Here is a 13,513-nt window from a genome sequence, read left to right on the forward strand (position 1 = left end):
TGTTCCCACCACAGTTTGAGTGCATGTAATAATTTAATAAAGTCATTGGATCTTTTTAGTGACTACTCAGGCCCAAATATTAGCTTAATTCCAGTATTTTGCATATAATATACTCGATAGAATTGTCACCTAAGTATTATTCACATTGACCACAGTGGATTTTTTGAAGTTCCACAGTGTTAAAATATTACACTTCGAAATTTTTTATCCATTTGCACGTAAGTGTTTATCTGTGCCTCTGTATGTGTAGAACACAACCAAGACAAATAAATTCACTGTTCCTAGTGAAGTGTCTTGCACTTATTTAATGGTTGTTTTGGTGGGGTTTTTTGGTTGGTTGGTTACCACTACAGTTACACTGCTGTGAAAGATAAAGAATTTGACTGTACTTTCTGTATTTTTTCCTTGACTGTTGAACTGCAGCATTCTTTCTGAGAAGACAGAATTTACCACAGACATACTTTAATTTGATTTTACAGGTTCCAATATTCTGCTGGCCAGAATGGCAACTCGTAAAGCAAAACCAGATGGACAGTATCACTTAAAACCTGAAGAAGTGGATGATTTTATCAGAGGGCAACTTGTTACCAGTCTTCCAGGTACTGCTTTCTTTTAGAGGACACTAAAAGTTCAGCTACAAATCTGTGTTCTGGAATAAACATGATTAGATGCTAATCCATGGTTATGATCCGAAAAAAAGAAGATACACTGATTTCTCAAAACTACTGAAAAGAATTTCTGTGACCTTTTTGTACCTTTGAGAGACATCCTTTTTAGTAAAGAATTTTATAGATTCACACAGCATGATCTATGGAAGAAGCTCAAAGTTTAGTATGTTAGGCAGCCTTTTATTCTTTAATCAAATTATTTAGATGAGTCATTTTAACTGAGTACTAGCTTGCTGTATCATAATGAATTTAATAAAATGAGTAACATCAGGTACTTACCACTGAGAGAGGCAGGGTTTGCTTAGAACTATTTTTTTGTGTAAGGATCTTTAATTAATGGTATACTGCAAGCTGTGACAGAATGTGTTGATTCTTTTAAAGAACAACAACAGCTTTATGAGATTCCAACTGGTTTTTGCCTAGCTGTCTGAGGAACTTATTATAGCAATGATTATGATTTATAATTTTCAAATATGACAGTACTAATAATTTTATGAACTGTTTGGCAGTTTCAGCTAAATCTTAACTGAGAAATAGAAGTTCTAATGACATAATGTATCCACATGTTTTGTGAAGAATGATAGCTTGACAGAAGAGAGTGACCCAAATGAGTACATCCTTTGAGGGACAGGCAGGCAAAATTCAACTATTGTACATTTTGGCAATAGTTCCCACTCATTGTATGTATAGCCACAGTACATGGGTTTTGTCCTGCATTTCTTGGTCAGATGGGAGAGAGAAGGGTATTTCAGTACCGTTCTCAGTCATGCTCAATGGAATGATTGAGTAGGGTGCCTGTGGACGAGAAGACCTAAGAGAAAGCTTGAGGTGAGGAAAGAAGCATTTTTGGCCCACAGATTTTAGGGAGGTTCTTCAAGGCATAGCAGAATTCACAGAGACATGGCAGGGAACTGGAGTTACGGTGATGGGAGAGTGATAGACCGGGAGGACATACCAAATACACCTGTATGAAAACAGGCTTTATTGTATTTTTCTTATTGTTCCAGGAAAATACTTAAGAGTTCTAAGCTAAAGAGTTTTCTGGCATGTAACTCTGTATTATGTTGTCATTCAATACTTCAGTAGTATAATGTGACACAGACATAGTGCAAGAAGTGCTGGGTAAGCACTCATTTATGCTTTCTATGTTAGTCATCAGCTGAGCTCAGCCTGCCTGTGTACACACTTACTTAGTGTTAAATGTTCAAAATAGTATGCTTCCATGTTTAAGGGGGAAAAAAAAAGAGAAGGGAAACAAAAAATAGAGAGCAATAGATGCTGAAATGGAAAAGTGGTAGGAACAGCATACATAGAAAGGTGCTTCCATGGCCAAACATCATTTACAGCACAGCACCATTTCTTTTTGGCATAACTTATGGGAGATATTTTTCCTACAGAGAATTATTCATATAGTACTTTGCTATGACTTGAATATTTTAAAGTTTTCAGACTTCACTTGCATGTTCATAGTAAAAAACTTGTTAGTGTTTGTGTCAATAATACCACCTAGACAAAGAAACAGATTATGAAAGGTAGAAGCTGATTACCTGAGATTTCTAACTTTTGCTGACTTTGGTGTAGTGTAAACTCATAGGACTAATATTTTTCAGAAGTAACAGGCCACCTCTCCAAAACCCAGAAATACACTTAAGTTTATCACACTTATGGTATGTGCTGTTGCCATGGATACCTACAATTTCCAGTGCTTGGTAATTCAAAGCACAAGTGATACAGGTATGCTATCACTTCTACTTGAAATATTTTTCTACCTAGGAAGCAGTGGAACAGTAGTCAAAATATTTGTTGTTTTCTTTTAGATTAAATCACTTGTATCTGATGGCAAAACATATTACTTGCTGTACACTCTTTTTGGACTGAGTGTTGTGGTGTTCAGAGCTATGTACTCTGTAACAGGCAGTACCTTATATGTCATTCACATTTTACCCAGAAATAAAGAAACACGCTGCAGTATAACATCTTAAACTAAATATGTAGTACAGATTAAAGAAACAGAGGTGAAGACAGCAAAACTTTCTGTTTGAACCATGTTTCATTTAGTGGAATTTATTTTTTACAGTGTATATTTATTTATTAATTTGATATGACCTAATGTAAGTTTAAAATGACAAATTGTATTTGTTCAAAATGTGACTGGCTCAGAGTTGCGTAGAGCTAACAGAACTAATTGCTTTGTTGTTAGGAGTTGGCAGGACAATGGAATCTAAGCTGGCTTCTTTGGGAATTAAAACCTGTGGAGATCTGCAATGTGCTTCAATGTCAAAACTGCAAAAAGAATTTGGTCCAAAAACAGGACAGATGCTCTATAGATTTTGTCGTGGTTTGGATGATCGACCGGTTCGTACAGAAAAAGAAAGAAAATCTGTTTCAGCAGAAATCAACTATGGAATAAGGTTTACACAGGTAAATTCAAACTTACTTTCTTTTCTGCAGTGACTTCTTTCAGCTGTAGAAGAGTCTTCTCATATTCTGGTTATTTTCACTTACACTTTGATCTGTTAGAGCACCATCTTAGCCACCAAATAGAAATGAGGAAAATGAAGAAGTAGGAGACCAAACGATAAAATGGGAAGAGAGACTGCAAAAGTATTGGACTGAAAAGAAGCTTGCACAAACTTAGCTGGCTATTCTGCATGCATTATACAAGTCTGGTACAGAAAAAGAGAACTGCAGTAGGTTTGCACCTAGCATTCTCTTTCATTTAAATTCTGATTATTCAAAGATGGCAGTGCTTAAAACCATCACCAGGTGCTTCAGTACAACATTTTTATTAGACTTATTTCAAATAATGTAGGGGTAGAGTGTTGTTGATAAAATTGTATTAAAAAATAACTTGGCTCTTTGTTGAGAACTTAAGCGTTCATAGAAATTGTTGAAAAATCAGGTTGGGAGACACTGCGTGATGTTGTATAGTCTAGCCTTTTGCTCAAAGCAGGGGAGGCTATGAGATCAGACCAGTTGCTCAGGAATTTATCCAGTCTGGCATTGGAGACCTCCAAGAACAAAGACGGCACAAATTCTCTGAGCAACCTGTTCCACTTGCTTGACTACACTCATAGTGGAAAAGATCTTCCTTATAAGCCCTGTGCTTCTCATCTTCTAGGTGCACGCTTAAAGTTTGACTTGCAATTCTGTGTTGGTGTTTCTAAATACTTCTCAGTTTTTTTAAGACTTATTTCCAAAAGGACTTAGTATTTCCTACTTATTTCAGCATTAGGACAGGAATCTACCTTCTTGCCTAACTTCAGCAACCTACCATGTAAACGAAACACTTTAAGTAAGACAGTTGCCTCTGTGAGTCAGCTTGTTCTTTTCAGCTTACAAAATCTGGGTTGCGTTAACCCTTAATGATTTACCTTCGATATTTGAAAACTTGTAATTATCTAAACATGTTGATTTTCCCCTTCAGCCTAAGGAAGCAGAAGCTTTCCTTCTGAGCCTTTCAGAAGAAATCCAACGTAGACTTGAAGCTGCTGGTATGAAGGGTAAACGATTGACCCTTAAAATTATGGTCAGAAAGGCTGGGGCACCAGTAGAGCCTGCAAAATATGGAGGTCATGGAATCTGTGATAATATTGCAAGGTAACTATGCATGGGAAAAAGAATGATCAGTAGTAGGTGTAAGCACACTTTTGCAGGATGTTGAGCACCAAAACTTATAGGAAGACAGGACAGAAATTTTAAAGTCCTTAGTACCTCTTTGTCTACATATCAAACCTGTGCCAAAATCAGGAGTATTATTACCAAAAGTCCTCTGTGTTTGGGTACGTATGTGGTCTTTTGCTCATCAGCATGGAATGTAAATCCTCCAATGATAAAAAACATACTGGGAGGAGAAAGAAGGAAGAGACTAAGGTGTCCAAATAAGAGAGAGAACAATTTTAACAGTTGTCTTTTGCCTTTGAGTTTCTTCAAAGAGAAGGATGGGGAGGGAAAAGAAGATACATCAGAAGCTGAAAAGTTTTGGGGCATAGAAAAAACAATTTGTGGTTTTCGGAGGAAGCGGGAATGTGAAAGAAGACGACTGCACAAGTGCATTCTTTGTGGTTTGAAATTGCTTTCTTGAAGGAATGTACTCTTGTGTGTCTGTAGATGCTACTTAAAAATTAAAGTAATTTAGTGAAATATTTTCAATGATTTATTTTTTTTCTTCTTCCTTTTTGACTTTAATAATCTGTAGCTTAAGGTTGACCTAAACTTGATAGTAGTCTCATGAAATAACTAGCTAATAAAGGTGTTTGATCTTTTATAGGGTTTGTCTTCAAACAGTGATACACGTATATTGTTGGCATACATTTCTCCAGCTTGCACAATATCGGAGCTGGTTTTCCCTTTGCAGCACTTGTAGAAGACATTTTTACATCCTGCACTATGACATGCATGCAGCAGCATTTTAATTTCTTTCAGTGACCAGCTGAGTTGAAATGTTCTACTGCTGCAGACTGTTTTCTTTTTTTGGAGCTGTGTAGTGTTGTGTACTTTATTTTTGCTCGAGGGCCTTTCTGCTGTCCCTTGATAGTTTGTTGATCACATGCTGATTGTGACAGTTGGAGTCAGTTCTCAAAGAAAATTGCCTTTGTACTTATCAAGAAGCGTGTCTGATCACTACTGTTCTCCTACAAGTCTAGAGCACATGAGGACTATAGAATCATAGAATGTGTTGGGTTGGAAGGGACCTTTAAAGCTCATCTAGTCCAACCCCCTGCAGTAAGCAGGGGCATCTTCAACTAGATCAGATTGCTCAGAGCCTCATCAAGCCTGGCCTTGAATGTCTCCGGGGATGGGGCCTCCACCACCTCTCTGGGCAACCTGTTCCAGTGTCTCACCACCCTCATTGTAAAGAACTTCTTCCTAATGTTTAGTCTAAATCTGCCCTGCTCTAGTTTAAAACCATTGCCCCTCGTCCTATCACTACATGCCCTTGCAAACACCCCCTCCCCAGCTTTCTTGTAGGCCCCCTTTAGGTACTGGAAGGCCGCTATGAGGTCTCTGCAGATCCTTCTCTTCCTCAGGCTGAACAACCCCAACTCTCTCAGCCTGTCTTCATAGGAGAGGTCCTCCAGCCGTCGGATCATCTTCGTGGCCCTCCTCTGGACCTCCTCCAACAGGTCCATGTAATTCTTGTGCTGAGGGCTCCAGAGCTGGACACAGTACTGCAAATGGGGTCTCACAAGAGCAGAGTAGAGGGGGAGAATCACCTCTCCAGATCTGCTGGCCATGCTTCTTTTGATGCAGCCCAGGATGCAATTGGCCTTGTGGGCTGTAAGCACACATTGTTGGCTCATGTCCAGCTTTTCATCCACCAGTACCCCCAAGTCCTTTTCTGCAGGGCTGCTCTCTATCACGTCATCCCCCAGCCTGTATTGATAATGAGGATTGTCCCGACCCAAGTGTAGGACCTTGCACTTGGCCTCGTTGAACTTCATAAGGTTTGCTTGGGCCTACCTCTAGCTCATCTAGGTCCCTCTGGATGACATCCTGTCCCTCTGGCCTGTTGACCACACCACTCAGCTTGGTGTCATCATCAAACTTGCTGAGGGTGCACTTGATCCCACTGACTAGGGCAGTAGTTGCAGAATTACTTGCTGCAAAAGACTGAGAGGCCGCTCAGGATCCTGAAGATTGGAGCTGGCATCAAACACCTTGGGCTGCAGTTGTCCGGCTTAGCACAGACCTGTTTCTTTGTGTCAAATCTGTCTTTCCTGTTGTTTCACCACTAAGGCTGCAGAGATTTTTTTTGGTCCTAGAAGAGAAAAGACAATGAACATCCAAAGTGGAGCTAAGAAAGTTGAATCTCAAAAATCTCAAGGTCAGAGACTGTGTCCCATGTTTCAGCTGTTGAAGAACGCAACTTGTTCTTGTCTCGTGACCTTCACAGTTACGTTTCTTCATATAGTCATGAGTTCCTCATCAGAACTGCCTTTCTTTTCTTGTGGATCATTATCAATGTAATAAAGTCTCTACTTGGTCTCACTGCAGCCCTGTTGATCTCATGGAGATGCTACCTGTGGTTGGCTGCCCATCCCTGGTGAAATGGGATAACCCAATTACTCTGCCTGTGTAGTCAGTTGATAGGTCACTGTCAAAGGAGTAGGGCCTTCAGCTTCCACAAGCAGTCCTGTTACTTTTACCCATTATGTATTTCTGATTCTTCTTCATTTCCTATTGTTCGACTGGATGATGTTGACTAAAGGTTTTTTTATCTCAAATTTGTTTATACGCTTGCATACTGAAAACACAAGAATGAAATCTAGTCATAAAGCATCATGTAGTTATATGCTATTTCATATAAGTTTGTCTCAGAGCCTTCTAAATACGTGTTTATTCTTCAGGCAGACATTTCTGTGTCAAAGCAGTTGTTCCTTAGGCAAAGGGATGATCCTGGCTTTTGTATGACGGTGCATTTGGCATCTTTGAAGCTAGGACTTTTCTGCTGTTCCCTCCATGTCAGGTTGTTCTAACAGATGACTCTCTCCTGAACCAAAGGGTCATTTGCTCAGGGTGGCTGATAACTGAAGAGGTGGGTGCGTTCTTTCAGTAGGTTAGAGTTCAATGGTAGGACTTGCATGCACAGGGTCTGTCTCATACTTGTGAGCTTGTGACATACAATTCAGCTGTGTTAAAAACTGAAATTACAAAATTCACCTTTCACTATCAGAAGCTCATCACCTTTTGGGATTGGTACATCAAGAAGAAAATCTAGCAGTCTATGCTTTTGTCTTCTGGCTATCCTAAATTTTTTGAGCTGAAGATTTACTCTTAACAGACACTTCCAAAATCAAATTCAACTTCTGAGATATTAAGGTATTTTTACTGCATAATTGATATCAAGTCCTGATAACACAGCGTAGACCTTTGTAAAATATTCTTTTGAAATGGTGTGTACCTTTAGACTCAACCTGCATTTCTTCCTAATATTTTGCATAGCTGCATCTTAATTGTGATACTGATCTCCTTTTTCTTAAAAATGTAACCTGTAAAGCTCAGGGAGGTCTTCATATCATTCACAGCAGGAAGGTTTTTCCTTTTCATTTTGGCAGAGCCGGACCTTTCTGGAAACCACTTGGCTATTCATGTTGGTTTCTGACAGATTCAAAAACAGAGTAAGAGTTAAGGAGACACCACCAAAGTGTTTAGTAAGTTGTTAGGATGTCACCCTGTCAGAACACCAATGTGGAACTTCTTTTTTCTATCAGAGTTAAACCAGCATCGGTTACCTCTGTGAAAAGACTTTACATCACTCACATACTTTTGATTAGCTACCTGAAATTCTGTCCTTATCTGTCTCAAATGTACTATTAAAGAATCCAGATCTACCAAGCACTATTAGTGCCCTGCAAGCTCTCAGGCGGCAATTTGTAAAACTCACAACCAAGTAATTTTGTGAGAGAGCTGTTGCAGAAAATTGCCTAGAGCGTAAGATGTGGATTTGGAATGTTGTTTGTAGTTACCATTAAGACAGGTTATTTGTAATCCACATGCACGTGCCTATATCTGCTTCTCCCTCGGAGTTCATTCCAAAACTCTTGCTGTAGACATTTAACAATTGGCAACTGAAATAATACTGAGCAAAGTCTTTATGAACCAAGCTTGAGTGAAGGATAGTGCATGAGTGCATTTCTATGAGTACTATAAAGTGAGACATTTTTGTATTGCTTTAATATATATATGTATACGATATTTGACAAATTGATGTGTGGACCACACACTGAGAATGTTCAATTAGTAAGTAATCTGGGTTTTTTTCTGTAGAATGTGCCTAGTTCTAATTACCTTTGAAAAGAAACCACAGAACAAGAGAAAGAACAGTGTTCAATTTCTGTATGCCAAGAAATTATGATCTGTCTGTCTTTGAAGTCCTGTCTGGAATAAATGCAGAATTGTTGTTGTCTTTAGAAATTGTGCAACAGTTTCCTTTTTAACCATACCTTTTTATTCTTTATTAGGACTGTGACTCTAGACCATGCAACAGACAGTGCAAAAGTAATTGGGAAAGAAACACTAAACATGTTTCACACAATGAAACTGAACATATCCGATATGCGAGGGGTGAGTTAATGGGAAAACTGAAATTTTTTCTCTTTATCAGTCTTCTTTGTGGTCTTCCATAAATTTTCAGTTCTCCAGGGTAGACGATAACCAAACTTAAGCAAAAGTGTAGATAATACAAAGGTAATGTAAATTAGGCTGTGTAATCATACTAAGTTTTGCATGTTTACCGTTAAGAAACATGGTTACAAAGCCATAAATGTAAAAAAAAAAGATTTTATTGTGGTCTGGATTAATCGACAATTTAAAACAGACTGAGGTAACAAAGTTAGACTGATCTTTTACAGTTCTGTTAGCACGTGTAAGTTTTATTTTGTCTTAAAATTTTTCTGTAAACTGTTGCACAGTTATTAGTTAAGTAGCTAATATAAATGCTGCTTGTAATGCCAATCAAAGGAGTTTTTGCTCTTGTCTGCAAGTCTTGGAGCCAGAAAAGTTGCCAGCCCATGGTTTTGCCTTTGTTTGAAGGTGAATTGCTGGCTCTTTTGAATCATGGTTTATTTTAGAACACTCTTGCTCATTTCAGTGGTTTTGTCATAGCAGTGTGAACCCATGATAAGACTATTTTGACATCAGCCATTTGTTACAATGGAGCACAGAGGCTTTCTAAAACAAACCTGCATCTGTTGGTCATCTAGATGTAGAAGTAGGGGTTTGATTCACAATGTTGCCTTGCAAAGTCATCTCTGTGGCTTAGGTTTCTTCTTGGAGTTGAGGAAGTATTTATCATCCTCTTCCTGTCTTTTTCTAGTTTCTTGTCTGTCTGTCTCCTTTGCTGTCTTTCCTGACTTCTTGCTTCATTCTGTTTCACTTGATTTCTTTAGTTCTTGTTTTACAGGATTCTTCTTTAAAGTTAGTATTCCGTGGGTGCTGCATATGTTATTTTGCAAAACAATGTACTAGTTCTGACCATGTCGCTCTGTTCAGTTCTGGAAGGGCCATTCAGTTCTAGATTATGTAATAAAGTGCAGACATATCTAAGGTCCCTCAGTGGTACTCCTTTCAGCTGACTTTAGACACATCCAATGTCTGTGTCTATACTGGAGCTAGTCCCCTTAAGCTTTGCTTGTACATGAAGTGAGTCATGCTTTAAAGTGTCCTTTTTCTCACAATACCTAGAAAAGGTCCTGAAGTGATACACTTAGCTGTGCCAACACTTGGGCAGATGAATCCACTCACTTGTCCCGTAGACTTAACATTTAAATGCTTGTCCTAAAAGGCCAAAAAAACCAAGGCAAAGTTGTACAGTGCAACAAACACAACATTCCAAAGGCTTCTTATAAGTTCTAGAACTCAAATCTAGAAATATTTCAAAGCAAAAAAATTAAAATGCAAAGAAAACCTTTTTACAATGATGTTTTAATATCCCATTAATTGCAACTAAGAAACTGTTAACAAAATCCTTGCTATGTAATTATAGAAGACAAACTGGTGGAAATACATACACTCGCTCCTTCATGCTTTCTGAGTCCTGTATACAATTTTTTTTAAGTGTTGTTTTTTTTCTTAATAATTATGGAGGATTAGAAATAAACTCGCACAATGTACTAGTGCATTCTTAGCTGGACACAGTTTTTGAACCCCTGTTGATTTGGTATTTAAAAGTTAATGGAAAGTAAGGGTGTCGTTCAAAATGAGGAACACCTCATCTGATAAAGACTACTTTTACCAATGAGACTTTCATCCATTGAGACTTTGCAAGAGCCATGTCTAGAAGGGAAACAACATTATTTTTTCATTTGTAGACTGAAGTGATGGGTTTAGTATAGATTCTCCTCAGGAAAAACATTCCTTTCTTGTACAGGTAGCCAGATTTAATATTAGTCATTTCCTGGTCAGTACTTTTATATTCGTTAATGTCTAAGAAATTTCATAATAAACACATTGTTTCATGATACTGTTGACAGCAATTTTCTATATCAAATAAGTTAAAATGTTTTTATCTTTGTAATTTCTTAGTTGTTGGATTGTGGTGTATAATCCATGGATTTGTTTGGGATGCTTTTAGTGGCTATTTATGTATATTACAACATACTTTTATTCAGTCTCTCCCCACCCATAACAGGCAGCCAATTTCAGAGAAGGCAATGCTATTATGAAATAATTACAGGTATTTTTTTTTATTTTTTTTTTTTTACTTCATAAAATTAATGTATTCATGTTTTGGATTTAGGTTGGAATTCAGGTACAGCAGTTAGTTCCCATCAGTAAAACCACTTCGGCTTGCTCAACAGTGCAATCCGGACACTTACCTGGAGGATCACATTCAGTTATTGATCTTTTTCATGTTCAGAAAGCAAAAAAGTGCTCAGAAGAAGAACATAAGGAAGGTGAGTAAGCTTTGTGCTTCGCATGTGTGATAATGATGAGTTCTGAAAGGCTCCAACATAGATAACCTTATGGAATACTTATTTGATATTATACCATTACAAATTATTGAACATAAACTCTTTGAGAATGGATTTGGCTGCTGCAAATGAAAATGCTGCAAATAAAACCTTGCATAGGATTATTCCAATCATTTTGTAAAGTTAATAGTAATAAAAGATACTTTAAAATAGGAAGTGTTACAGTTATGCTGCATATTGATGAAATAGCAAGGAAAACTGGAAATTAGCTTCACTGTATCTTGACTCTTCAGAGTATTTTTAAGGATTAGATTATCATTCTGTATTTTGTTTTCCTATGTATAGTATTTGTCGCTGCTATGGATCTTGAAATATCTTCTGATTCAAGAACTTGCACTTTGCTTCCATCTCGCGGTACCCATCTTGCATCTGGTCTTAATTCTAATGTTAACAACACTGAGTCTGCTGTCAAATGGAATGGCGTACATTCTCCTATCAGCGTAAAATCCAGGCTTAATTTGAGTATTGAGGTTCCATCCGCTTCCCAGGTAAAATCTGAGAACATAAAACATATGCAATATATTGGAGTAACTTGGGATTGTTTGTCTTATTTGGATAGAGAAAAAAAAAGAAGTTACTTTACACTTTTTTTTTTTAAAGAAAAAGAGCTCTAGTAGAGTATGATGCAGAGCAGGAAACTGTTGTTGATGCAAAACTATTTTGCCTTAATAACAGGATTTTTACAGAGCAGTCATTTTTAGACTGACTTTAAAAAGTTTACATTTTTGCAAAGGAAAGAAATTTAATTTTCCAGTGTCTTTTTCCCTTCCTATCACTTGCCAAAGGATTGGGATGGAACAGGAATGGAAAAGATACCAAGGATAAAGTATTAAAAAACATTACCTTCCACCTTTCAGAACCAAAGCCCAGGCCCTAATTATAAAAACCATGAAATATACAGGAAAACTTCTGTCAGAGAAATTAGACATATTCTATAGTTAATGCTCAGTGTTCATATGACTATGATATGGTGCAGATTTGTAAATGTCCTTTTCTTATCGTGGCTCTTAAAAATTATTTCTGATTAGCTTAGTCACTGATGAGTGGCTCAAGAAGAATTTTGACTAGTACTTGGTGTCATTTTCATGAAGACAGAACTTCTGAATGTTTTCCATCCGTCTTTATGGCAGCAATATTCTTTGCCACAGATGCTAATAAATGATAATCAGGTGGTCTTCTCCACATAATTTCTTAAGTCATATGTTCTATAAGTCTTTAAATTGCACTATAAATCTGTCTTGAAGCTTTAGTCAGTGAGAAGGAACCGAACAGCAACTAATCTTATGCTATCCCATATACTTCTACAATGGCTGTGCTCTAAGTTGCTTTCTAAAAGAATGTCAAACTTGTATTTAGATTTAATTATTCATCTTCCTGTGTTTTTTCAAATTTTCTTCAATTGGGACTAAAATGCACATTTAACATTTGTACAGAACATCACCTTTTAGATGAGAGGAGGACAGTCTTTAAGTAAAATATTTCTGTGTGGTTTTGGGTGGGTTTTTTGTGTGTTTTAAGAAAGGAAGAGCCTCCGTATTTCCACCCCATATGTTATTTAAGCAGATATCTGTTACAAGGGTCTGCTGTGAGCAAGGTGCACTGAATTCTGTAGGTATCTTAGGTAAAAGTAGATTTACATGCTTTTCTGTAAAAATCTGTAATTTAAATTTTCGTAATTTAAATCTGTAAAAGCATTTGTTGATATTTTGTAAACAACTTTGACAAATAATTATACATTTTTAGAAGCCAGTTACGCTTTTGTCAGAAAACTTTTTTTTCCATAGTGTGATACCCAAGCTAGCTCAGGAGCTAAAAGCAGCTTGACTGAACAACGTGAAGCTTCATATACTCAGATTCTCCTATACAAGGAATATGTATGAACAAGCGAAAAACGCACTAACGGTGCAGTAGTTCCTAAAGCTTTGGTGGCCTTATGGCACAATTTGCTTATCTTTCCTTCTGCTTTATAAGCATATTATAATATGGAATATAATACAGAATTCAGTACAGGGACAGAGTGGTGCGAATTAGTCCCATACTGCTGTGTACTGTGTGCTAGGAAAGCAACGGCAAGATAATTTACACCCAGGATTTCCAGAAAACATTTATGGAGGTATATATGTAGCAAATTTGAAATGAGGGAACACAAACAGAATGTAGAGATTAATAATACAGACAGCTTTCATCAAAATGTTTCAGTTACCATAAGCCAAGTATCTTTTCGTAGATAATTTGTAGTTCTTCTCTGTAAATCCAGAATCTGGTCATAAACTCCGAATTTTCTTCTTAGAGGTAAAAGATAAAGTTTTCTAATAGTGCTATGAAGTCTTATTTAGCAGAACTTACAGGCAAATATTAGCATTTATCTAC

The 13,513-nt window shown here is 37.2% G+C and overlaps 1 protein-coding gene across 5 annotated transcripts in view; it reads left to right on the forward strand.

Moving 5' to 3' along the window:
- Positions 1-13,513, forward strand: part of REV1 (REV1 DNA directed polymerase) — a 60,052-nt gene that overhangs the window by 36,853 nt on the left and 9,686 nt on the right. For all 5 annotated transcript variants that reach the window (XM_063339588.1, XM_063339605.1, XM_063339596.1 and 2 more), the window contains 6 exons: positions 480-599; positions 2,869-3,089; positions 4,096-4,268; positions 8,633-8,735; positions 10,909-11,065; positions 11,429-11,631. In XM_063339588.1, coding sequence (XP_063195658.1) covers positions 480-599; positions 2,869-3,089; positions 4,096-4,268; positions 8,633-8,735; positions 10,909-11,065; positions 11,429-11,631 — 977 coding nt within the window. The remainder of the gene's footprint in view (positions 1-479; positions 600-2,868; positions 3,090-4,095; positions 4,269-8,632; positions 8,736-10,908; positions 11,066-11,428; positions 11,632-13,513) is intronic.

This window comes from Chroicocephalus ridibundus, chromosome 1 (genome assembly GCF_963924245.1).
Source record: "Chroicocephalus ridibundus chromosome 1, bChrRid1.1, whole genome shotgun sequence".
Lineage (NCBI taxonomy): Eukaryota > Metazoa > Chordata > Aves > Charadriiformes > Laridae > Chroicocephalus > Chroicocephalus ridibundus.